This window comes from Lycium barbarum, chromosome 5 (genome assembly GCF_019175385.1).
Source record: "Lycium barbarum isolate Lr01 chromosome 5, ASM1917538v2, whole genome shotgun sequence".
Lineage (NCBI taxonomy): Eukaryota > Viridiplantae > Streptophyta > Magnoliopsida > Solanales > Solanaceae > Lycium > Lycium barbarum.
In genome coordinates this window covers 133,467,406-133,493,596 of record NC_083341.1, presented here as the reverse complement: position 1 = coordinate 133,493,596, position 26,191 = coordinate 133,467,406, and the positions used below count along the sequence as shown (strand labels likewise).

The 26,191-nt window shown below is 33.7% G+C and overlaps 2 protein-coding genes and 1 long non-coding RNA gene across 3 annotated transcripts; 2 read left to right on the top strand and 1 right to left on the bottom strand.

Annotated features, from left to right (window-relative positions):
- The first annotated feature begins 3,399 nt into the window (after positions 1-3,399).
- LOC132642764 (uncharacterized) lies at positions 3,400-4,427 on the top strand. Its single transcript, XM_060359807.1, has one exon. It carries the CDS (start codon positions 3,689-3,691, stop codon positions 4,148-4,150), a length of 462 nt encoding a protein of 153 aa, XP_060215790.1. The 5' UTR covers positions 3,400-3,688; the 3' UTR covers positions 4,151-4,427.
- A 3,717-nt stretch (positions 4,428-8,144) lies between these two features.
- On the bottom strand, positions 8,145-12,398 carry LOC132642763 (meiotic recombination protein DMC1 homolog; the record flags this gene model as incomplete). Its single annotated transcript, XM_060359806.1, has 13 exons — positions 8,145-8,756; positions 9,028-9,106; positions 9,227-9,295; positions 9,377-9,469; positions 9,591-9,657; positions 9,805-9,866; positions 10,007-10,052; positions 10,150-10,195; positions 10,299-10,356; positions 10,621-10,659; positions 10,754-10,825; positions 10,935-11,026; positions 12,305-12,398. Coding segments are annotated over 13 exons (978 nt in total), but the record flags the coding sequence as incomplete, so codon positions are not given.
- Positions 12,399-22,433: 10,035 nt separating this feature from the next.
- LOC132642762 (uncharacterized) lies at positions 22,434-25,161 on the top strand. Its single transcript, XR_009583327.1, has 4 exons — positions 22,434-22,602; positions 23,622-23,671; positions 24,498-24,630; positions 24,782-25,161. It is a non-coding gene; the product is annotated as an uncharacterized LOC132642762 (long non-coding RNA).
- Positions 25,162-26,191: the final 1,030 nt, after the last annotated feature.

Genomic DNA, 26,191 nt, shown 5'->3' with positions numbered 1-26,191 from the left:
TTCTTCATGATCACTTCTCAATCATATAAACCTATTAAATTGAAGTAAACCATAGTAAATGCACTATTTTTTTCTATCAAACATAATAAAAATCTAAGATTAAAGAAGAGATACATGCCGCCACACTGTTTTGAAGGATCCGAGAAACGTAAGTGATGACAAGTAGATGTTTGTGAGAAGAGGCTTATCTAGCATGGTAAATTGGGGTTCAATTGAACCCCAAACTTTCGACGCGGAGCGTAAATGTACGTGTAAAAAATTATTAAAATCTTATTAAATAGTAGATATGAACCCATAACTTTAAAAATATAATGGATTCAATACTTAAAATCTTAAAATTGAATCTCTAAAATTTAAATTTTAGATCCACCTCTACTTATTAGCTGTGGGATTAAAAAGTTATGATGGATATGCTATTTATTTAGAGTTTGTGGTCCATAGTTGTAGGTTGGATATGCTATTATTTAGAGTTTGTGGTCTATAGTTCTATGTTGTTTATTTGACATCTCTGTATATTCTGTTTATCCCCTCATTTTAGTTGACTTTTTATTTAATTTATTTGATGGATGGTTAATGCACTAACTTTGTTAACTTAATTTTAATTTGATATTATGTTAAAGGTGCATAGCCGTCACGTGCTTTTCCGGTCTTTCCCCACCCCCTTCTTCATTCCTAGAGTTCATCATAGTGGAGTTAACATTTAAATTTTATGAATTCTAAATTTCAGGATAGTGATATTAAGGTGTTAATAATTGGGTTGTAATTATCATTAATATATTTTTAGTGAATTTTTTTGATATAAATACAAGATTTAGAAAAACTATTGAATCCGACCAAAACCCATAGGTAACCTTCTAGGCTCTAGAGGGACCCCTAAATCCTAATCAACAGGATTCATGGCGAAGTGAATGCACAATTCCTGTTGCCATTTCCTTTTGATTGTAATTTTGGATCAGAAGCGGATCCATAGTGTACGTAATTTATGAGTTCACATGCTTAGTAAGTTTTGCCTAGACTTGTATATGTATGTAAAAGTTCGACTGTAAACCAAATCGTTTTTGTAAATTTGAGGTTGCTTTAAAAACTCACAAATTTCAAATTTATGTATCTGTCTTTAAATTGTAAATCACAATTTCTGTAAATTGAACTCTTAGATTTCAGACCCTTAAAAAGTTTGTATAAAATGATAACGCGTTTAGGTATTTCTAGGATTTTAAAATATTTTGTGCGTTTGTGAGAAAAAGAAGAAATTTTCAATGAAAAAGTTCCACTGCAATTCTTTATTGAAAAATCTCTCAAAGAACTTTTTGACAAAATGGTAAAAAAAGAAGATGAAAAACTTAGACAAACGAATTTTTCACAAACATTTTTCAATGAGTTGTTCCATACCGTTGGTTTTCTTTTGTCTTTTTTTTTTCAAAAAAATTTATTTTGATAATGATAGCGCTCGAGTCAGTTTGCGTGTATCTTAACTTTTTTATCGAGTATTTGTTATCTCCTACCGACACACTACCCAAGCTTAGATAGATTAGAAGAAATCACTTCTTTTTGTTTTGGCTGGAATTTGATCACTAATCTTTAAAGTCCAATCTAACCAATTGGAGTGGCTAAGAGACTAATCAATTAGGTTTGTACTGTTTTCATTTCAACACAAAACCATTATCCCATGAAACTATAGAATCTTATCAATTTGTCATCATCATTTAGTTTCTCCAATTAAATATTGCAAAATGTCACGAAATTATTCAGAAGAAGTAATTGCGTGTATAGATTATGGTCGTTCTCTAGACTTGATTGATCAGTGAAGTGTTGAGTAGCCTACTAGGTAGCTAACTATCAATTGCACAATTAAAAAGTGTAAACCTCAAGTCTCTATATCAACTAACAACAATGCTACTATAGGAATCCTTCAATTTCTTTGACTTTTTAATATTTGGATCAATCTCAACTTCCTTCGAGGAATGGGTCAAACCGGATCATTTTTCAAGAACAATAGCTAAAAGGCTTGATAGACTTGTGTATGCTAATTTTATCTGTATCGTTTTAATTTTGTCACAAAAGACATTTACTTTATGTGATTAAATCAAGTTGTTATATTTTTTGCCGAACGATAAAATACATAAGTATAAGCAGAAGTATCAAAAGATAAAACATAATGGATGTTGAAAATTGGTATAGATGATACTGCCATCTTGAAAGTTGGTGTTTGCTAAAAGAATCTTGATACATTAAAGATATAACCACTAGAATATATTAGAGAACCCTAGTGTTACATAATATAGAGTATTGAAATATTATGGACCCAAATACAACAAGATATTGAGGATTCATATAACTTATCCAAAAGTATATTAAAGATTTTAAGTTTATGGAGGCTAAGATTTATTTTATGTACATATTCAGTAAATTCCCACTAATATACATATGTTAGACCAAAATTACGTAATTATATATATTCTTACTTTTCATGCTAGCTCTGTTCCCAAACTGACCCAACAAATTTGTAATTGGAATATAATTATTGATGTATATTCTTTATCTAGAGTTAATGGTGATTACTATGAATATATAACTTCACAAACACTAGACAAATTGTTAATAAAACACATTTGACCAAGATTTTTCCCCAACCCCACCATGAAAATGAAACAAAGCGTTGAAAAAATGAACAAAAATTAGGGAAGCAAAAAGAAGAAGTTATAAACCTTCCACACTACTTGACCAATATTCACACCTCAATTTTTTGCCAACACATTCCCATGGACTTGACAGGTCATTCCCCACATACATTAATGCGCCTTACATCGTAAATGTTATGTTTAATAAATTTATATTCTTTTTGTCTCAATTTTTGTGTCATATTATTTCTTGCAATCGGTTACACAAAAAGTGATAGTATATATTTTTTTAAAAGATAAGTTCTTTTAAATATTCATTTTATTCTTGCTGAGATGATTTACACCCATGTTAATATCGACGACTATAAATTTTAGAGAACTCTTTCTTTTCTTAAATTTTGTATTCAATCAAACACAGGTGAAAGAGAATAACAAATTTGAAGAAGAGAAAAATAACAAGATAAAAGAAACATCCTTAGCTTCCTTTTTCATAAAGTTATTTTTTTATTAGTAGCTAAAAGAGATAACTTCTACCTGAAGTATTTTTTTGAAATATTGACCTAGCACAAATATTTCTTTTAAAATTTATTAACCGAATATAAACTGCTACTCTTCAAAATTATTTCTTTCGAAATGCGATTAAATGTTTTCCTAAAATAGTACCCCTTCCATCTCATTTTATGTGAAGTTTTACATGTTAATGTTTGAGGAGTCAAATGATTTTTTTTTTTATGATTATAATTTTCAAATATTTTTAATTTTTTTTGGATCATTAGCTATGTTGACTTAGACTATTTTTCATGTAGTTTTAAAATATGGAAAAGAGCAATTAAATTAAAGAATCTATATGAGAATTCTTAGTCAAACTTAAGTTGTTTTGACCCTCGTTATTAATTGAAATAGAGGGAGTAAAATTTTGAGCTATAAATAGGTTGTGGTTCTCTGCATATTATATATCCTTTTTCAGTTCCCAACTCTTCATATTATGACAAACGTCCCAAACTAAGATTTCATAATTTAAAACTAGTCCAACCTTTTATAATTCTTCTTGTTCTTTTTTTTTTTTTCTCATGGGGAATTTAATTGCATGCGGTACTTCACCAAGGGTAATGAGTTCAAGAGCAACAAGGGTTATTTTTCAAACCGGAGAAATTCGAAAGTTTAATGAGCCAATAAAAGCAGCAGAGCTTATGTTAGAATCTCCCAACTCCTTTTTAGTGAACTCCAGCTCGTTGATCGTCGGCCGGAGATTTTTTGCTCTATCAGCCGACGAAGAGCTGGAGTTTGGAAATATTTACATAATGTTTCCTATGAAGAGAGTGAATTCTATGATCACTGCAAAAGATATTGTTTCCGTTGGAAAACCGGCACCGGAAAGTGAAAAAATGGTCGATAACTCGACAGAGAATGACGTGGTTGGACTGTTAGGGTTTCCGGTGGGACAAGAGTTTAGGTATAGGGTGAAGGTGTCATGCAAATCGAGGAAGCCTTTGTTGGAAACAATTATGGAAGAACAAGTTTGTTCAAGGTAGAGGAGTTTTATTATAGTTGTCTTTTATTTTCTTATGATCGTCTCGGGTCCGGAACGTACTGATTCAATTAAATCAGATTTGCGTCATGTATAAGTAGGAAATTTTCTCTACTAAGAATTTCTTTATTTTCAAAGCTTTAATTCCAAATCCCGATCAGTGAATGGGGGTATTAATCATAGATATTATTCATCCCAACCAGTTGATGGTTATTTGAATTGGCTCATACTCTCTTTTTTAAAAGAAAAAAAAATGTTTTGTTTTTGTTGTTGTTAGATGGTAGAAGGAAAAAGTATTACTACTTTAGTTCATATATGCATGCACCTCATTAATTTGTATTGAAGGAGGAGTTGAATGATGATATTTAAGAAGTTGTAGCATGTTTTTTATAATTTATTTTAGGTTACTAAACAATGTTTATTACGTCCAGTTAATTGCAATTATTTTTAAAATAATTCAATTATATAAATATTATTTACATTATTAGTACATAACTATGCAGAATTGCAGTTTGGAAAAGTAGTTACACTCAAATGGATTTAAAAGAGTAATTTATAGTTGAAAATGACTCCTTGCTTCTAGTAAGAATTTGGCAAGGTATCAGCATCGTGGCAACTTCATGGAATAATTGATAATATAACACAATTACCCATTATCCAAAAGATGATGACTACAAGCACTACGTGCACGTACCATTTTTTTTCTATTGATTTTTCACTTAGTCTTTTCCAGTATTATGACCCCGATTAATCAGGACTCGATTTATGTATTGTAACCTTGATTACTTTAGACTCGGGCTGCATAAGACTCATTTAAAAAAAACGCTTCCTAATAGAATTTTGAGAAATTTACTCCGTGGGTCAAGCTTATAGATTTATAAACATTATTAACACAATTCTTAAAGTACATCAATTCTTAAGATAGAAATGTAAATAAAGTAACTCTGCTAAGAAAATGTAAATATTTTAATAATTTGCACAGTTACGTTTTTTTCCATAAATTTACAACAACAGAAAAAAAAAAGATAAAAAAGAAAATAATGGGCTTTTCTTTCTGTTTGGATCTAATTGTTGTACAGGGGCTTCGCTGGGGTGGTCTTTAATATTTACCCCTCAAAATGGTGGTCTTTAAATTTTGTCCTTCGGGCAGAATTTTGCAAATCTGCCTTGTGATTTTTTTTTTCTTTTTTTTTACTGAGCTGAGGTTCAAACTCACAACCTCGGGGTGTTAGGCGAGGAGTAAAACTTAAAGACCACCGATTTGAAGGACAAAAATTAAAGACCAGCCCAAATGAAGGCCAACCCGCGCAAAAAAAAAAAGTTGTACAGGCCAAAGCAAGCCCAATTGATATACTTTAGTGCCAGCCCATTTAATTAGCTTAACCACTTTTTTGTGCGGAATGTCCTTCAAAGGCACTGGTCTTTAATTTTTGTCCCTTAAATTTGAAATCTTTAATTTTTTGTCCTTCGTCTAAAACCCATGAGTTTTGGGTTCGAACTCCCGCTCAATTAAATATTAAAAAAAAATCGCAAGACAGAAGTTTGTAGCAAAGTTAAGCCTATTCAGGCACAAGTTTGCATTAAGGCACAGATTTGTAAAATTCCAACTAAGTTAAAAAAAAAAATGCCTTAAGGGCAGAATTTTGCCTTCTGGTGAAGGCAAAACTCTACCTCAGGCAGAATTTCAAACTTTGCCTGAGGTAGAGTTTTGCATGCAAAACTTTGTCTTGCGAATCCAAATTCTATCTTGCAATTTTTTTTTTAATTTTTGATTGAGCAGGGGTTCGAACCTGAAATGAAGAAATTTTTAGCGAAGGGCAAAAATTAAAGACCACTACTTTGAAGGACAAAAATTAAAGACCAGTGCCTTTGAAGGGCAATCGTGCAAATGATCCATAGATGTACAATCACACAAGCGCGAGCGACACACACACACATATTTTAAAAATAGATTTTCACTTTTACTTGTCACTTTTAGCATATCAAGAGAATACAATTTCTTTTTTCCTGTTTTACCCATAGTATTAATCACTCAATTCAAATCATTTTTTAAATCCAATAAAAAGTATGCAACAATTAATATGAACACATTGGTAAATTATGCACTTCATTTATTATTTCTTAAGGGGTGTGTAAAGTTAAAAGTGAACAAGTAAAAGTGAACGGAGTGAGTGTGTTCAAGTTGGCGGAGCTCGCAGCTACTTGTAAATATACTACCTCAGTCTATATAATTTTGACAGCTCTCTTATAAAATAAAGATGCATTTAAATCATTTGTAAATGGTGCTCTCAAATTTCTCTAATTAATGTGTTGACCTGATTGCAAAATGCATGTGACATTTAATTTGAAAGTGAAGTTGATCCGTTACATTTTGTCATTTGAATATATGGCTGCTAAAATAAGTTAATATTAGAGTTAAACTATACACAATTTATGATCACTTTGTTAAAGGGAATTGTACACATATCTATTTTTAGGTACACATTCACTTGATAGACTCTTTTGAAAAATGGGATATTGTGAACCAAAGCATCTGCCGTCTCTAATACGTGTCATATTAAAATTGTGATTATATATCTCATCTATCTAATACGTATCGTATTGAATGTGATCGTACATCTAATCTAACAATTAAAAAGAGCACATTTTTGTTTATTTAATATTTTTGGCCATCATTATGTAATTTTTTTTTTGTAATTTGTTGGAAAGAAATTGTTGGGGACCTGTATTTACTTGCATATAAAACGAATGCGTGTTCATATTTTATAAGGAAAAGGGTCAAAAATAGCCCCCTACTTTCATTTATCAGCTAGTTTACAAGTTGGAGTTATTTATACCCATGCCGTAATGAAAGTTAACAAAAGTAACCCTCAATTTTACTGATTCCCTCAAATCAACCTCAATTCCCCAATTTCACTTAAAATTACCTAATTTTCTTCTTTTAAACTGACCCCATCCATTAAACTAATTTAACCCATATGAAATAACACCCAAATCTCATTTCTCTCTTCTTCCTCACATTTACACCAGCCATCACCCCCACCCCCTCCACCATGAATCACCTTTCATCCACCACCACTCTCCTCCATTATCTTGGACTCCCTCCATCCCATTTTATACGAAGTTATTTGACTTGACACGAAGTTTAAGAAATAAATGAAAACTTTTGAAATTTGTGATCTAAAACAAACCACATAAATTTGTGTGGTTAGAAATCGTTTCATAAAATTGAATTTTTACTAAATATAGAAATGTGTAATTTCTTTTTGGGACTGACTAAAAAGGCAAAGACGTCGTATAAATTAGGACCCAGGGAGTCCTGTTTCTGACATTTTTTGCTAAAAGAAATTCTAATAGTCCGGACTATCCCAAGAACCAACAGAGGAAACAACACTACGGAAGGTCCTCCATTATCTTGGCATAAGATGCATAGAAAGGTTAAAAGCACATTAATGCCCCGGAAGAGTGCCTCATTTCGTCTTTTCCTCGTCTCCAGCTTAGTAATTGCACATAGTAGATGAAAACTTAATGATTGCATTTATGGAAAAAGAAATTACAAAATAATAAACTGAAAAAAGTTGGAAAGTTGAATGAAACACATAGAAACAGAAATGCTGGTAAATTGTGCTAAAAAGTGACATGTAACACTTGAATTGTAGGCTGACTTCTCATTTAACCTTATACCTTGCAATATCTCTAATGCATACGCAACTACTGTCAGTGGATCATGCCTTCCTTTCTTTCTCAATTGGTCATACAAACGAAGTGATCATTGTTATTTCTGTTTGTAAATAACAAATTGTTATGAAAAAACCAACCCATTTCTCATTAGTAAAAGACAACAAACGAAGTGATCATTGTTATTGAGGCTTACAGGACTTTGAGGGATAGAGGTCCATCAGCAATATCTATATTATGCAGTTTTTTCTATCCCATTTAGCGTGATTATATTTTACAGAGATAAATTCTATATATCTGAGATTGGTGCATCTCTTCTTTCCACTGAGTCGAGATTAGTGCAGTTAAACTAGATAGTTCAGTTATTCTAAATTTCTTGACGAAAACACATTTAATTTTCCAAATAACACCAGGAGGATGCTAAGGACTGAAGATCAGCTAGGACTTGCAGAGATCGAGCTGCTCATGCTTACTGTCCACTTTTATATTTTGATGTTTACCTTTTAATGTTAGCAATAAATATATCAGTTTAGCATAAATAAGTTCGTAAGACAATGTTTTCTTGCATTTATCGTGGTTGCGTGCTGTGTTATAACTGTTCCGCTTACTTTCTTGCTCTTAGAAGATGGGACAATCTGAAGAGTCTTAGTTGTCTTGTATTATTCACAGACGATTCACAAAGTGTTGACATGCAATAGCATAATAGACATATGCTTATGTTGGCAGTTTCGGTTAGCATGCAGTTTTAGCCCTAATACTTCATCTGATCCTCTATGTTGGAAGATTTGGTGCATCGTACACCTTGCAGACTCGTTGCTCTCCATCGCCCTTCCTGAACATTAGTCGTATGGTAGGTGTGTGAGCAAGGACATGACCTCCTGCTGGTTTCTTTGGATCTGATATGAACACACCACTGCCTGGATCAGCTATAACTGCACTCACCAATCCAAGTACTTGTGTTAGCAAGCGTAGAGTTTCAACGTAGTGAAAGGCAATCAATATACAGTAATATAAAAATTAAACAAAGTTTGTTTATCTGTTTGGAAAGTGCCATGCAAAGAGTATTACATAGGAAGTTTCAGAGTCGAATCCATTTACATCAAACACTTAGGAAGTAACACTGTGTCTATGCACTCATGCCTTCTGCTTTAACTCTAAAACATATCAGCATTTTGAAGATTTGCACAAGGTTGGGTTCTCTACCTTGATTGGTCATGTAAACAGCGACATTAAATTCCTCAGCTATCTTTATCAGTCGGGACAGCATCTGAGCCAACTTTTGCTGGAAATGACAAGAAGGTGTAAGCATTCAAAAGAAAGTGTACCAGAACAGGTGATCGCAGGCTCCTTTTTAACAGAAGGAAGTAAGTAAATCAAATATCATGCTGGTATTTAGTTATACCGGTCGATCTGCAAGCCCTCCTCTTCCAGTGAAATCGACTTGAAATAAAGCGATCACAGAGTCAACAATCTGCAAGTAAAATTTCAGTATCTGAGACAACTACCATCGGTGGTGGTCTTATTCCAGATAAACCAAAGTTGTGGCTTTCACCAGAAGTCTGAAAGGCTCTTCAGCCATTTTTGCTGTCAGACCAAGAAGCAGGTTGTGTTGATACTCATATGAGCATGCACGAGCATAAATGATCTGGTGAATTCACATGATAAGAGGAAAAAAAAAAAAGGAATGATAAGAAAATCAGCTGAGCAATCAGCAAGCTAAACAAAGAGCGGTAGATCATTAAATGAGGGTATAAACGATGCGTTACGTTGTCAAGAACTGCTCCCGCGTCCATTCCAAATCTTTCAGCAATGAGCACAACACGATCTGACCGACTACAATACACTTAGTTGAGGAAAAAAAGATAGAACAGAAGGGAAGCATTCTCTTGAGTTTCTACAGCTGCTACACCATGAAGAGACTAATAGGTGCTTGCTTGAATTTTCAAGCCATATGAGTATAGGAAATATTGGCAAGGATACAATGTTCCCTCAGTGTCAATGTAAACCACCTTTCCATTCCCACCCTTCATACTAGTAGGAAGCTGCAATGAATCAGACAAATGGATTGAGGATTTTGTCAAATTCAGGATGATACAATTGTTAAGCGTAAAGTATAAAGGATAATGAGTAATCTAGATGGTCAAGAGATATTTCACTGCTTCTGATTAGATCAGAGGTGAACCTGAGTAGAGACATATAGAGTATCAGCAAGTTGTATCTTTCCAGATCTGAATAAATTGTTCATTCAGCAAAGAGTTACATTTTAATATTCTACTAATTAATGCTTCTATCGTAAAGCTAAAACAATAGACAGTTGATTCTTACCTGAATTCACCAAAAGCTTCAGCGATTGCTGAAATTTCTATCCCTCCTTCAAAAGTTCACATAGAAAAAGAAAACAATCAGAATCAGGAGCGGTTTCTGTATAAAGAAAAAGCACTCAGGATTCAATCACGTAGGACCAAAAAGATTACCTTCTAAGAGCTCATCCAGTGCCTGGCTTCCAGTTGTGATAAAAACTACTTGCTTCCTCTATAACAAACATGTAGTTTTCACTATTCAGGTATCTTATTAAATAAGGCACAAATAGAAACTCTGCACTTTCTAAAATGCCACACAAGCAGAAGAATGAAAGTGGGTGGCAAGGAAAACAAAAACAGTGATTCTATTTCATACGAGCCTGATCCTATTTAATTATTGAGGTGACTTCAATGAATTAGTAACGTACAATAGAATCAGTCCGACAAACACCAGTAAGTTCATGCATAAAATGGTAAGAGAAAAGAAAATGTATACTTCGAGGAGAACATCAATCCCAGTAATATAGCCGAAGTTCTGCAAGGATTACGAAAAGAGAAAGTGAGTAGCAGCAGAAACAGATGATGGTATCATCGACAGGAATATAACTATCAGAATATAAATCTCTAACCACTATCTTCTCAGCTGCTTCACAGATGTTATCAACTTTTGCCTCAGATAACCCTTTGATCCGAGTCAATTTCTGGAAACAAGACAATTTTAATACTTATTAGAAGAGAGAGTGAAGAACGGAAGTATAAGCAGCACTTTGTGGCTAATAACACGAGTAGTTTTTTTTTTTTTTCCTTCACCTTATCACAGTGCATCATCAAGCCATTGCAGGTGTAGATACCCGCGTCTTGTAGCTTCTTTACATCCCCAACATTGATTCCATGAGATATCACTGCATCAATGATCCATCATGTTAAACAAACTTCGCTGATTCAACTTGTAATTCTTAGGGAAGTTCGTCAGAAGTCTACATGAATTTATATTTGAAACTAAAACATAGAGTATAGCTTAATGTCTTTATCTTTCCAGCTTAAGATCTGCTTTGTACTGTTAAACATTCAATTGTTTAAGTTCGAACAGATAGTCATCTACTAAAGACTACTCCATGACAATACCTTAAAAGTAGATATCGGGAACAAACAACAACTATATACATCAACGATCTGTACTAAACTACTTCAGAGAAAAAACATAATGTATTTCACAGCTAACAAAATCAGAGCCAGATCTAAAGTAAACTAACATGAATTTCAAAGCTAAACAAAGTTGCTGTTGAATTTCGAAGCTCAACAACGTAACTAACAAATATAGATCGCTCAGTAAAGGATACTGAAATTTTGAATTTAAACAATGCTACAGTTGAAATTTGAAGAAAAACATAATGTATCACTGAATACGAACAAATTCGGCCAGATATACGGTAAAACTAACATGAATTTCGAAGCTAAACAAAGTTGCTGTTGAATTTCGAAGCTCGACAACGTAACTAACAAGTATAATTCACGCATTAAAGGATACTGAAATTTTGAATTTAAACAATGCTACAGTTGAAATTTGAAGAAAAACATAATGTATCACTGAATACGAACAAATTCGGCCAGATATACGGTAAAACTAACATGAATTTCGAAGCTAAACAAAGTTGCTGTTGAATTTCGAAGCTCGACAACGTAACTAACAAGTATAATTCACGCATTAAAGGATACTGAAATTTTGAATTTAAACAATGCTACAGTTGAAATTTGAAGAAAAACATAATGTATCACTACATACAAACAAATTCGGCCCGATATACGGTAAAACTAACATGAATTTCGAAGCTAAACAAAGTTGCTGTTGAATTTCGAAGCTCAACAACGTAACTAACAAATATAAATCACGCATTAAAGGATACTGAAATTTTGAATTTAAACAATGCTACGGTTGAATTTTGAAGAAAAACACAATTTATCACTGCATGCGAACAAATTCGGCCATATCTACGGTCAAACTAACATGAATTTCGAAGCTAAACAAAGTTGCTGTTGAATTTTCAGGAGAAATGAAATTAATGTACTCTGAAGCATAGCCATAACTTTCATCAACGAATAAATACACGCAGTAAAGGATTTTAAACAATGCTATGGATAAATTTTGAAGAAAACTTCAAAACGAGTATACGATTAATTACGTTTATCATTAATAGCTTCTAATAAGTGTTCTTCATTTTCGATCTCTTCTCGTTCAAGGAGCTGTAAGTGTTCTTCATGTCTGAAATCAAAACATATTATAATATATCAGAAAAATAACAAAATCGTAACTACAAGAGAAATAAACACCGTAATTACCTAAATGCAATCATTTTCATCAGAATTCCAGAAATCAAAACACAAAAAACTACAATTATCGAATAACTAATCATTTTCATCAAAACTCTAGAAATCAAAACACAAAAAACTACACGAACTAGAGGAAAAAAAAAAAACAGAAAGATGGAACTAGGAATCAGAGTGTTTTTCAGTCTCTTGATGAGACTGAAGATCTCCTAAGGTTTTGAAGACGTTATCACACGCTGAACAGATAAAATCTTCTCCTTTATGTGTTGAATGGTTGTGTGACGTTAGGCTGTTAGTGAAAGGGAAGTGAGCAGAGCAGCGGTAGCAGTAAGGTTCTGGTTGTTTTCTAGCTAGTTTTCTTCTCAACTTTCCTTTTCCCATTTCAAAATTCTAACAAATGAAGTTTAAAATTTACGCCCGCTTATTTATAGGAAAAAAATTATAGGCGCGAATTAGATTTCACCTTGAAAAGTTCCTTCTAGGAGCTGTTTGGACATAGTAGTGTATTGATTTTTAAGCTCTTTTCTAATTTTTATGGTGTTTGAAAAAGATAAAAAATATTTTTATGTACTTATTTTTAGGTTAAAAAAAAGTACAAAAATAAGTTTTAGTCAAAAGTTGGGTATTTTCAACTCATGACTTTTAGCATTTACTCTATCCGTCCCATATTAGTTGACCACATTACTAAAAATATTCGTCCCAAAATACTTGCCCATTTACAAAATTCAAGTAATAGCTCAGTTAATTAACTACCTCAACTTTCACCACGTTGTAGTCTCCTACCCCATTTCCCCTTCCCCTACCCCTACGTAATAATTTTTTTTTTAAAAAAGATAGAATTAATTAAAGTTTTCCTATTTTGACCTTAACATTAATTGTTTTTTAAAGTAACCAATATTAATTAAAGTACAATTTATTGAAGAGAGATAAGAATAATGTTGTAAAAGTACACTTGTATTTATGATTTCTTAATTGACAAATAATATGGGCCGAAGGAAGTAGCTTATAAGCTACTTTTTAAAAACCAATCTAAACACCCTCTACATTAATAACTTGTCAAATACAAAGTGAATCGTTGAAATGTACTGTAATTGGTTTTCAAAAGGATTGTGTGCGCAGACCTTTAATTTAAGTATATAAGCAATAGAGATCGAGGGAATAACATAATTGATTAAAACTTGAAATATTTGAATTTGAAAATTAATTAGGCGTTGATTATGATATTATTAATTGCAAACCATCAGCCAAACACCATTTATTATTTATTTAAAAAATCATCATCTATTAAATTTTCATAATAGACATTACGCCCATATATATTTATTTCAAATTTCTAATAATTTGTGTTGATCATAACACTGCAATGTAATCAAAGCCGTGAAGGGGAGAATGAGGTGGGAAAGGAATGACTGCAAAGGGGATATCCAATGATTTAGGGGTCGTTTGGCAGATAGTTAGGAGACAAGTTATTCATGTATTAAATTATACGTAAGTAATTATCATATTTGGTAGCTTGTTAGGAGGTATATCGTGTTTTGCTTGCAATTTACAAATATGCATATCCTCTAAAGCCAATCATCACCTTATTCCTGTAAAGATCATAAACTAACCCATCCAATCACCCCCTATTCCTTTTTGTTTTGGGACTATTATACTAAAGTAATGGTCTAGTTACGTTGTATTGTTTTAGATCATAAACTAACCCATCCAAACCTCCGTAAATGTTTATTGCAAGAGGTTCACTGAAATTCTAATATTACATAATTAAACTGCCTCACAAAGGTTGTTTTTGGTGCCCGTGTAAAATGACCAAATAGCATTCTGAATTTGTTAAACCCCACCGAAACACACAAAGCGAAGTACGGTAAAGAATTAGTAGCATTTATGATATTTATGAGGCATATAATGCATTACAAAACTATGACTATTACGCCTCTATCGAATTATTTTATATATTCAACATCTTAAAATGAAAAGAACTTCAAATGAAAACACTTAATAGCATGGCAATAAATTTACACAAAATTCTCCTCGAGCACATGCACGCAGTGAAATCGTACACATTCAAGTAAATTCAAAGCCACAAAATAATTTGATTTATGGACATTCTGACTAGCTCGACATTGAGGACGTAAGGTTATACTTTAGTAAAGGCAATGTTATGGCACTAGTTTCATCCTATTGGCATGTCTTTGAGGTGATTTGTCGATGTTTTCTACTCATTTTTTTTTTCTATGGCTCTAGTTTTCTGATTTCTTACATTATATTTCTGTTAAGTTTGCTGACATCCGTTAGCTTTAAGACTAAAAATAGGAGGAAAGGACAAAATAAAGTAGTAATTCATGGACTAAAATCTCTATTTTTCCTTCTTACTTAAGGACTAAATCTATTTTAATACTACTAACTATACTTCTAACTAACTAATGCTGATAAAATAACTAGTTAGAACAAAATAGATACTTTGACTAATACTCCGACAAAGATACAAATCACAATTACTTCTAAAAAAATTGGTTCTCGATGGATATAACTTTCAGGTTGAAGAGGTAATTAAATAATTCCTCATATTGAAACCTCCTTAAATTTCTACCATGGATTCGTATACACCCTTGAAAAGTGACTACCTGGTATCATTTTGTCACGCCCCGAACCATGGCCTGAGCGTAATACGGCACTCGGTGCCTGACTGCATGTGACCGAGTGATACGCTCAAATTACACCTATTAATGGCGTAAAGCGGACGTTGTCAAATATAGTAACCCAATCAAGGTTGGGGTCGAATCCCACAAGGAATATGGAGAGAAAAGGATACTAATTGTATGCGATACTATTCTTTAAAGGCTTTAATCCTATTCCGGACAGTTTGAAATAATTTTTGAGTAATGTAATTGAATACTTTGATTTGATTTGTACTTAATGCGAGAGAGAGACCAAGGTTGTGTTCCCCATTTTGATTAGATATTATGCTTCAGGTTTCAATGTGATATATTTCTAATGGTTGTTCTAAGAATATGCACTTGATCTCTTAAGGACTTCCTAATGTTTCCCAACAGTTAGGCCGTATTTCCTCTTTATAATTTTTTCAAATATAAAAGAGTTGAAATCGAAGAGCGACCAATAATGCCAATTTAGACTTGTTCTTATCCCTAAGTTAGTCTATTAAACGAGGGTTAACGCCTCGAGTCATTGTTATTCAATCTTACCAATACTAACTCTCTTTTTCAAGAAAAGTTAGTATCATGGCTTAGGCTAATGCTTGCAATCATTACCTATCGCTAACGCACAAAGATAGAATAAATACTAACAACCATTATGCATATATCAATAGTAGAAACCCATTCACATAATACCCATCATGGGATCCACACCCTTAGTATTAAAATTAGCTACTCATCATTTTGGTTAACAAAGAAAGCTTAAGAGTTAACATACTATACTTACGATGCTAATACAATAAGGAATGAAAGTGAAGTTGTTGCTTTAAATGCTCCAACCACTTCAAATATTCAAGACTTAAAGTTAAAGCTCTCTAAGAAAAATCAGAATTCTGAATTAAAACCCTGCTTGAAGTATTTATAGGGTCAAAAATCGCGCCAAGTTTCTGGACAAAAACACCCTTACGCGGCATCATTACGGACCGTAACACAGGTTATGGTCCGTCCTTCGGTTCGTCCTTTGTCAGCTTGATGTCACGGCCACCATGCGACGGACCGTAACACAGGTTACGGTCCGTATCTCCTAGCGGATCATGGCCTCAGTCTTCAGTGGCCAATGTGTTACGCCATGACGTTACGCCCCGTAACCTAAGTTACGGACCGTCCTTCTGGGGCGTAACCTGTGACACTACTTGGGTATCTTTCTGGAAATTTTCCTCAGCTTACGGTACACGTTACGGCCCGTAACATGAGTTACGGACCGTCGTTTAGCTCCAAGTTGTCCGTTTTTCAGCATTTCTTATCATTTCCGATCTTTATTCAACCAACCCTATAAAACACAAAAATAACATAAGAAACGATGTAAAACACTTAAAAACAAGCAACACTTCTAGTTACAAAGGCATAAAATGTGCCGAAATTCACGGCAAATCAACACCCCCAACTTAAGCTTTTGCTTGTCCTCAAGCAACTACAACAAGACTCACTACTAACACATGACATCTAGCAAAATAAGAATGACTACGGTGGTTTTGGCATGTGTTTCTAGCACGGACTCTTCAATCCAAGAAAAATATTTAGGCTCTTATCCATCTCCTATTTGTGACACAAGACGCACATTTCAGAAAAAATTGCAATTCACTATGCAACCTCAATTAATGACACAATCATAGTATGAGAGTCTCTATGCACATGAATTTCAACTTCCGGAAAGCCAGTTACTTTGCAATCTACAATCCTTACGCCCTCACATAGACCAAAGAATGTCCTAACACACATTTACAAAATAAATGGGACAGAAGACTAAAGAGACAGAAGGACACTCACACTCACAAAGAAATTTGCATACCATGCGTGCACATAACATAGGCTTGCCTTTATTTTCCATGCCTTCAACTTTGAACAGTTTGATTGTGATCACATTAGGACTTTTTAGGCTTGTGACATTGGCTCAGGGACGGGTAGGATGAATATTTGGATAGTGGTGACTCACCCTCCTTGACACTTCTTTTTGACTTCATTCACCTTTCTTCCTCTTATTTCTGACCCTACAACTTTAGCGCGGATTTATTTAGAACTTATATATATCTATATATCTATTTTTTTAATTTTTTTTACATATATATATATATATATATATCCACACTGAATCATGCCCTGCAATACTCACGATCACCCCCAACAGGCCTTTGGCCTTATTTTCCGCATCTTTCACTTGCCACCCCCAACTTAGGCTTTTAGCCTCATTTTCCGCATCTTTCACTTGTCACCCCCAACTTAGGCTTTTAGCCTCATTTTCCGCATCTTTCACTGTCAAGGAGGGACTTGGTGCCAGATGAGTTTATTCACAGAAGGGAAGGAGGTTAGTTCACGGCTAATCAAAGAAAAAGTCTATAGGCTCAAAATGGGAGACTAGGGATCATTTTCTGTACGGGCTAGGCTCATTTAAGATAAACAGGCTTTGGAGTCAATACAAAGAAAGCCTAAGATCACTTCACAATCAAACTCTCCTTAGAATTCACGCACGACCAACCGGGCAAGTTCTAGATTACACGCATCATACACAAATAGAAACTAAGAACTCACAACACAATGGCATAAGGATTGTTTAAATACCCTGACTTCACTTCCGTTTGAAGATTTCACATACATGGACACCCTTTATTTGCAATGTCATTAAAAGAACCATACATGTCAATATCAACAACTCATTCTTGATGTACATCACAAATTATTTTTCGGAGGGATATCATTGACTTGTAAAAACCACTTTTATATATGCTAGAAACACGGACCACCACCACTTAAGTCATCATTACTTTACCCTTAACTAAACATCCTAAACATGCCAGGTTCAACATAAAAATAACATTCCTCGGGAAAAGAACACATGGCAAAGAACAGCTAAAAAGGGTCCTAACACATACTTAATAATAAAAACAATACCAACAAAAACAACAATAATAACAATTGTCCTAAACACATACTTACTCTCACAATTTGGGATAAAATAACCACAAAAACAAAAACAATAACAACCAATATCCAATAGACCAAAGCAATACCAACAAAAACAGCAATTACCCACACCCCCAACTTAGAAACATGCATTGCCCTCAAGGCATCTATATAATCCATCAAAAGAACGGAGGGCCTCCCTGGAGCGCACTAGGCGCTTGGATCTGCGGCAGTATCATGAGGTGGAGCAATGGTGGTATCAGGCTGGCCGACTCTAGAAGTCCCAGTCTCAGTGGGTGGGGGAGAAGTATGGTAAGACGGCTCAGTGGGATGGGCTGAGCTAGAAGTAGCTCCAGTGGTGTCAGAACCCAGCCGGGACTTATGTCGGAGCTTCTTCAAAGTTTGCCGCTCCTCCTCCTCATTCTGTGGGCGCAAAGCAGCAAATGGATCAAGACTCTGGAGAATGGGCTCAAGGTTTTCATCATCTGGCGTGGCTCTCCTGCGCTTCCCTTTAGCCAAAGAGTGGGTATCCTCTTCCAACTCCTCGTCTTGCTCCTCCTCAGCCGTGTCCTCGATCTCATCATCCCCGAGTAGACTCTGAACCGGCCGGTATAAGCTCTGTACCAACTTTGTGCTGGATTTGCATTAGTTCTCTTTTGGTGCTACTTGTTTCTCTTTAACTCCTACCTTTCATTCTGTCCGAACTGCACATTTCTATATATTACCAGCAAACTATGCCCGTGCGATGCACGGGGCCCAATACGATTAATTTGGTCACTCAATTTAGTTAGTTTTTATGGTTTGTATATTTTGCAAAGGATATTATGATTTTCCATAGTGAGTCTCCATATTGTTTTTCTTTTCCTCTTATTTGTTGTTGCTGTGTTCGCCTCTCTTGGACACTTATATATGTTAGAAATTTTTAGTAATGTGACCAAGTAATATGAGACGGAGGGAGTACTTCATTTATTAATTCTTAAAGAACCTGAAAAGTCAAAAGTGAACAAGTAAAAGTGCATGGAGAAAATAAATGTGTCGAAGAATTAAAATTGAAGTGCATACGTGTATGCATTAGAAGAGAATAAATATTCACTACTATGACATATGTCTACGTGAGATAAAAAAAGTAGTTGGTTAAAGTATACAACCAAGTAATATGGGACGAAGGGACTACTTCATTTATTAATTCCTAAAGAACATGAAAAGTCAAGTATAGTAATGTGGCCAAGTAATATGAGACTAAGGGAGTACTTCATTTATTAATTCTTAAAGAATGTGAAAAGTCAAGTAATGTGGCCAAATAATATGAGACAGAGGGAGTACTTCATTTATTAATTCTTACAGAACATGAAAAGTCAAAAGTGAACAAGTAAAAGTGCACGGAGGAAATAAATATGTGTCTGAGAATTAAAATTGAAGTGCATACATGTATACATGAGAAGATAATAAATATTCAGCAAGAACATGAAAAGTCAAAAGTGAACAAGTAAAAGTGCACGGAGGAAATAAATATGTGTTGGAGAATTAAAATTGAAGTGCATACGTGTATACATGGAACAAGTAAAAGTGTACGGAGGAAATAAATATGTGTCGGAGAATTAAAATTGAAGTGCATACGTATATACATGAGAGGAGAATAAATATTTAGTACTATGACATATGTCCATGTGAGATTTATTAATTCTTAAAGAATGCGAAAAGTTAAGTATAGTAATGTGGCCAAGTAATATGAGACGAAGGGGTACTTCATTTATTAATTCTTAAAGAATGTGAAAAGTCAAGTAATGTAGCCAAATAATATGGGACAGAGGGAGTACTTCATTTATTAATTCTTACAGAACATGAAAAGTCAAAAGTGAACAAGTAAAAGTGGACGGAGGAAATAAATATGTGTCGGAGAATTAAAATTGAAGTGCATACATGTATACATGAGAAGATAATAAATATTCAGCAAGAACATGAAAAGTCAAAAGTGAACAAGTAAAAGTGCACGGAGGAAATAAATATGTGTTGGAGAATTAAAATTGAAGTGCATACGTGTATACATGGAACAAGTAAAAGTGTACGGAGGAAATAAATATGTGTCGGAGAATTAAAATTGAAGTGCATACGTGTATACATGAGAAAAGAATAAATATTTAGTACTATGACATATGTCCATGTGGGATTTATTAATTCTTAAAGAACGTGAAAAGTCAAGTAATGTGGCCAAGTAATATGGGACGGAGGAAATAAATTTGTGTAGGAGAATTAAAATTGAACTGTATACGTCTATACATGAGAAAAGAATAAATATTTAGCAAGAACGTGAAAAGTCAAAAGTGAACAAGTAAAAGTGCACGGAGGAAATAAACGTGTCGGAGAATTAAAATTGAAGTGCACACGTCTATACATGAGAAGAGAATAAATATTAAGTACTATGACATATATAAATATTCAGCAAGAACTTAAAAAGTCAAAAGTGAACAAGTAAAAGTGCGCGGAGGAAATAAATATGTGTTGGAGAATTAAAATTGAAGTGCATACGTGTATACATGAGAAGAGAATAAATATTCAGTACTATGACATATATCTACGTGAGATTTATTAATTCTTAAAGAACGTGAAAAGTCAAAAGTGAACAAGTAAAAGTGCACGGAGGAAATAAATTTGTGTAGGAGAATTAAAATTGAACTGCATACGTCTACATATGAGAAGAGAATAAATATTCAGCAAGAATGTGAAAAGTCAAAAGTGAACAAGTAAAAGTGCATGGAGGAAATAAATGTGTCGGAGAATTAAAATTTAAGTGCATATGTCTATATATGAGAATGGAATAAATATTAAGCACTATGACATATGTCCACATGGGATAAAAAAGCAGTTAGTTAAAGTGTACAAGTTATATAGCTTATACTACAAGCATTCATTTCATGTACAATTTGTAAAGCTTTGGATACAAGTAGGCATTGCGGTGTTACTCCCTCTCAGCCACTTACATATAATAGAAATAAAGAGTGGTTTCAACATGCCTGTTTTTTGTCAATAATGAAAAAATTGAGGGTATTATAGTCTTTAAGACACATCAATGCAAAAAGCTTGCTCAGGGAGGTTGTATTTTCTGATTTGTTTGTTGGACCTTATCAACAACTCTAGCAAAAGCCCACCTTTTCGATTGTAATTACAGATCATGCCCTCATTTGAAATAAATGTCATTTAAAGAAGTGGGGCCATTAGATTTTTCAAATTGACATGTGGCCCTTAATCTAACAATAATGATGTCATACTCTACTCTAAGAACCCGTTTGGATTGGCTTATAAGTTGGCTTATAAGCTGTTTTCAGCTTTTTTGAGTGTTTGGCTGGCCAGCTTAAAGTCATTTTATGCTTAAAATAAGCTCAAAAAAATAATTGGACCCATTTGACTTAGTTTATCTAAAGCAGCTTATAAGCTGAAAACAGCTTATAAGCCAAAAAAAATAAGTTGGACTACCCCAACTTATTTTTTTCAGCTTATAAGCTGCAAACAGCTTTAAGCTGTAAGCCAATCCAAACGGGCTCTAATTTCCTCCATTAGGATAAATACTTATATATACCCGTGTTTATTATATTGCTAAGTAATTTTGATGAGGAGATAATTTATAGTATTAATTAATCATTACTTATTAAATACTAAAATTTTATGTTAATTTCCTCCGTTAGGATAAATACTTATATATACCCATGTTTATTATATTGCTAAGTAATTTTGATGAGCAGATAATTTATAGTATTACTTAATCATTACTTATTAAAATATTAAAATTTTATGTATAAATACAAGTCCTGAATTCTCCATTCCTTTTTATTTAGCCTTGATATTAAAGAATTTTTACTTGTCCATTTTAGCAAATCAAGAGAGATTTTATTAATATCTTCTAATACTATTGTTATATCCCGTATTTTTGAACGTCGGATTATTTGTAAGCTGAGGTGGGGCCCACACGTCAAGATTTTTTTTTTGGAACATATGACAAGTTATATGAATCACATATGTAAAGTTAAACACAACTCATGAAGGACCCTTGGGCCAAATCAAAGTGGAAGCCCTCCAAACGAATATTTTTACGAAAACGTTTTCGGGTGACCTGACTTTGAGGGGCAAAAACGGTATTATAAGTTTGGAATTTGGAAATATACCAAGAAATAAAAGTTGTAGATAATTGAATTGGCTTTCCAACCATAGGTCGTGGGTTCCCATGTGACGTCGGAATAAGGAGATATGGACGTTTTAAGGCAGAAAGATCAGTGGGCTAGGCCCAATCCGAGCCCAACCGGGTTAGGCCCATTACCCATGTCCTTATAAGTGCCAATTTCGGCCTTCCTCCTCATTAACACCAGGAACATCCAGAAAATTCTGGGGAGAGAGAGAAAAAGAGTTTGGAGAAGAAAAACAACAATTTTGATCGAAATCTGAGCCCCGAATCCCGAAGCTCATGAAGGGAAAAGTGTTGTACGCTGCGTTGTCTTCAATTTGAGCTAAAAATCAACCAAGGAGGAGAGTGATGTGGCTGCATACTTAAGGTAATATGAAGGTTCCTTTTCATTGTTAACAAGTTTATTTAAAGATTTAACGGATTAGGACGGAAAAAATAGCGATATAAATTCGTTTGTCGGTGTTGATGTGGTAGCCGTATAGGGGGCTGTTTTGGTGGGGTATGATGAGTTAATTTTATTTAGTATTTTGATTGTTGTTGTGTTGTGGAATGTAGAAAGGAAAAGAATTCATGAAAATATGGAAGTTGCATGATGAATATATATAGCCGTGGGTATGTATGTGTGTAGAAGGATGAACGAATTTTATTTATTATGTTAATTGCGTTGTTGAAGCCTTGTAATGGAAATGGAGGGAAATAGTTCAAGTTGGTATGGAAAAATTGTTGAAAATGGTTATAGGAACTTATGTGATTTTAATGTAGTTTTTATGTAATTAAGGAATTGGAGTTCTAAATGTGTATTGTTATGTTGATTGGTGAATTTGGAGGGATGTAAGTCCATATTAGCATGAAAGGTTGGTTGTTAAGTTGTTATGGGAAGTTTTGTGATTTTATGGTAGATTTATGTAATTATGAAAATGAAATTGTTAAGGTGCAAATTATGATTATTGTTAATGAAATTGGAAGATGAAAATGTGTTATGAATATTTATGTCGAAAATTAGAAGTTTCGGATGAATTATGATTTTTGGTGGAATTTTTGTATATTTTGTAGAATGATATGAAATGCTTCCGAATTGTATTGGAATAATCTTGATTAGTAGATGGATATGAAAACATTGATATTAGTTTGGAAGTGCGAAGTTAGATTGGAAGTTGTCGCACTATGTTGGAAAGAAGACTATTGATGCTAGAATGTGTTTTGTAGCGATTGTTGATGCTATTGGTATTGTTGTTGGTATGGTTGTTGATATTTTGGCCGAGTTAGAATCTCGGGGATGTTGTATGTATAGGGGAGATGCTGCCCAAATTTTTGTAGACAAGTATTGGTTAAGATTGAATTCTTAAAGTTTTATGATTTATATTTGGTAAATGTGACCAATTGTAGATTTTGGAGGAAATGAGATTCGAATTTGGATAAGCGTAAAGGCAAATAAGGTATGTAAAGTTTTACCTTTCCTTCTCTTGGCATGTCTTAGATGTGATAGGCTTGGATACGAGCCTTGGGGGCGACTCTACTCTTAGGAATCCGCGCCTAAATTTGCCCTTTTTTCATTCAGTAGAATAGAATTAAATATGTTATGAATAGTTGGAAAAATTGCCTAAACACCTAGAACTTGTACAAATAGGACCCGACTACCTTAAAACTCTCACAAGTGACGTCATGAAATGTAACATACGTAAATTGTGTACGCCACCTCATTTGACCCGAGGTGGGCCCACTATTCCCGGATTTTTTCCTTATTGTTCCGTTTGACTTATTTGAAGTAGAATCCAAAGGAAACTCTTGGCTACCCTTCTAACTACTATATGACAGTTGTTTGAATTATTTTGTTAAGTCCCATAATGTATTTTGAAACATGGGAACGATTTCAGAAAGCTTATTTTGACATAAACCATTGTGACACCCGAAAGGCATATTATGATTACTGCTCAATTTCTTTTATATGATTTGTCATCTGAGTTATTCTATTGAGTCTCCGTAAATGTGTTACACTTTGTACTGCATTAGTTTCTCACTACTTCATTCGTGGATGCCTCAATGCTTCCTCCACTGAGCCCGGGCCAGGATATGTTATCACGCGTATTCCACTGCATTGTTCGCCGTGCCTCGATGTGAGGGGGCAGGTATGACACGTACATGGGTTCTGGAGTTATGCTGTGCCATGTACATATGTTCTGACATCCGATGATATGATATGATATGTGCACATTCTGACGTTTGATATGATATGGCCATCTGATATGTTATGATATGTTACAGAGATATTCCTTACTCTGGAGTTATGCTGTGTTGTGGCGCCAGTGACGGGGTGGTGACCACGTTCTGTTCACCGAGTCCCATAATGGGGCCGGATATGGCATATGTTTTGACATGCACTATCTATGTTATATGAGTAAGCATTTCTGATATTCTGATTATTGCACTCATTTTTTGTACTTCCTGTTCCGGTTATGATTCTGTTTATTATACTTCATGCTTTACATACTCAGTACACATTCCGTACTGACCCCCTTTCTTCGGGGGCTGCGTTTCATGCCGCGCAGGTACACCCAAATGACATGAAGTTATTATAGAGGATGTTCAGGCAGAGTTGGCAAGTTCCATTTGCTCCTGGAGTGCTGCCGAGTCAGAGTTTATACGTATGTTTTTCTGGATTGATGTTAGAGGCTTTGCAGACAGAGTCGTGGGTATAGTATGTCAGTTGTGTATGCGGCTTCATCAGCCGATATGTCATTCTGTATTATGTGTTAAATTCTGTATGATTATAGATTCTGTTTGATTCGGAAAGCATCGAACAAGCATATTTTGAGAGTTTATTATATATTTTATTTTTATCTGATTTAAAAAGTCTACTAAGATTTTGTGTGTCCCGAAAGTCTGTGGGTTCGCTCGGCTCCGGATATGGGGCCGGGTGCCCATCACACCCTAGTGGAATTGGGGTGTGACAACTATCAATAGTCAAATTTAGATTTCAAAGCATAATTAATAAGTTTAATTTAGTAAAATAAACACCTAATAAATATTTTCTTAAGGGAGTATCAAGGCAACATAACCAAATAAAAAAACCGAGGGTAAACATTGAATAGGAATAAGTTTTTACCTTTGTTGGGGGTAAACATAATTCGCTATTAAATAACGTGTAACAATTCACTATTCTTTTATACGCAAAACAAACCACCCAATGTTTTATTAAGTCTAACTAATGCTCTTATGAGTTGTTGATATTACATACATAAATCTCAACTTTGAGTTTCATGAGCTTATCAAAGTTTATATTCTAAATAAAATTTATTAACATAAAAAAGGATAAGAACTTATAGCATTTTTCTTGGAAGTAAAAAAAAGAAAAATTTATTTTATTCAGCTTTCAAATATTTTTATAGGATCAATAAGAAGTTTTTCAATTTAAAATATATCAAATTATTGTTTTATTTACGAAAAGAAAGAACAAGAGCACAAAAATTATTGTTTTATTTACGAAAAGAAAGAACAAGAGCACAAGAAGATTTACTTCTTTCATTTAAACTTATGATGTAATTTGACTAAATATTGACATAGTAAAAAAAGAAAAATTTATTTTATTCAGCTTTCAAATATTTTTATAGGATCAACAAGAAGTTTTTCAATTTAAAATATATCAAATTATTGTCTTATAAATAAAATGATGTTACGAAAAGAAAGAACAAGAGCACAAGAAGATTTACTTCTTTCATTTAAACGTATGATGTAATTTGACTAAATATTGACATACACCATTTCTCTCTTTCATATACTAAGAAATTTCACTTGGAAAAAAATGTCTCATATTAACAATTTCGAGTCCATAAAAATGGTTTTCAATGTACAAGATCTTGATAAAATAAGATCTTTAAAGTTAAATTATCTTTAAATATAAATAGTGATTTTTTTAAATCTAAAAAATTTATATCATAGAAAATGAAAAAGGTAATAAA

What these genes read in the sequence shown, in the direction of transcription:
- LOC132642764 (XM_060359807.1), top strand. Translation starts at nt 3,689, where the DNA reads ATGGGGAATTTAATTGCATGCGGTACTTCACCAAGGGTAATGAGTTCA.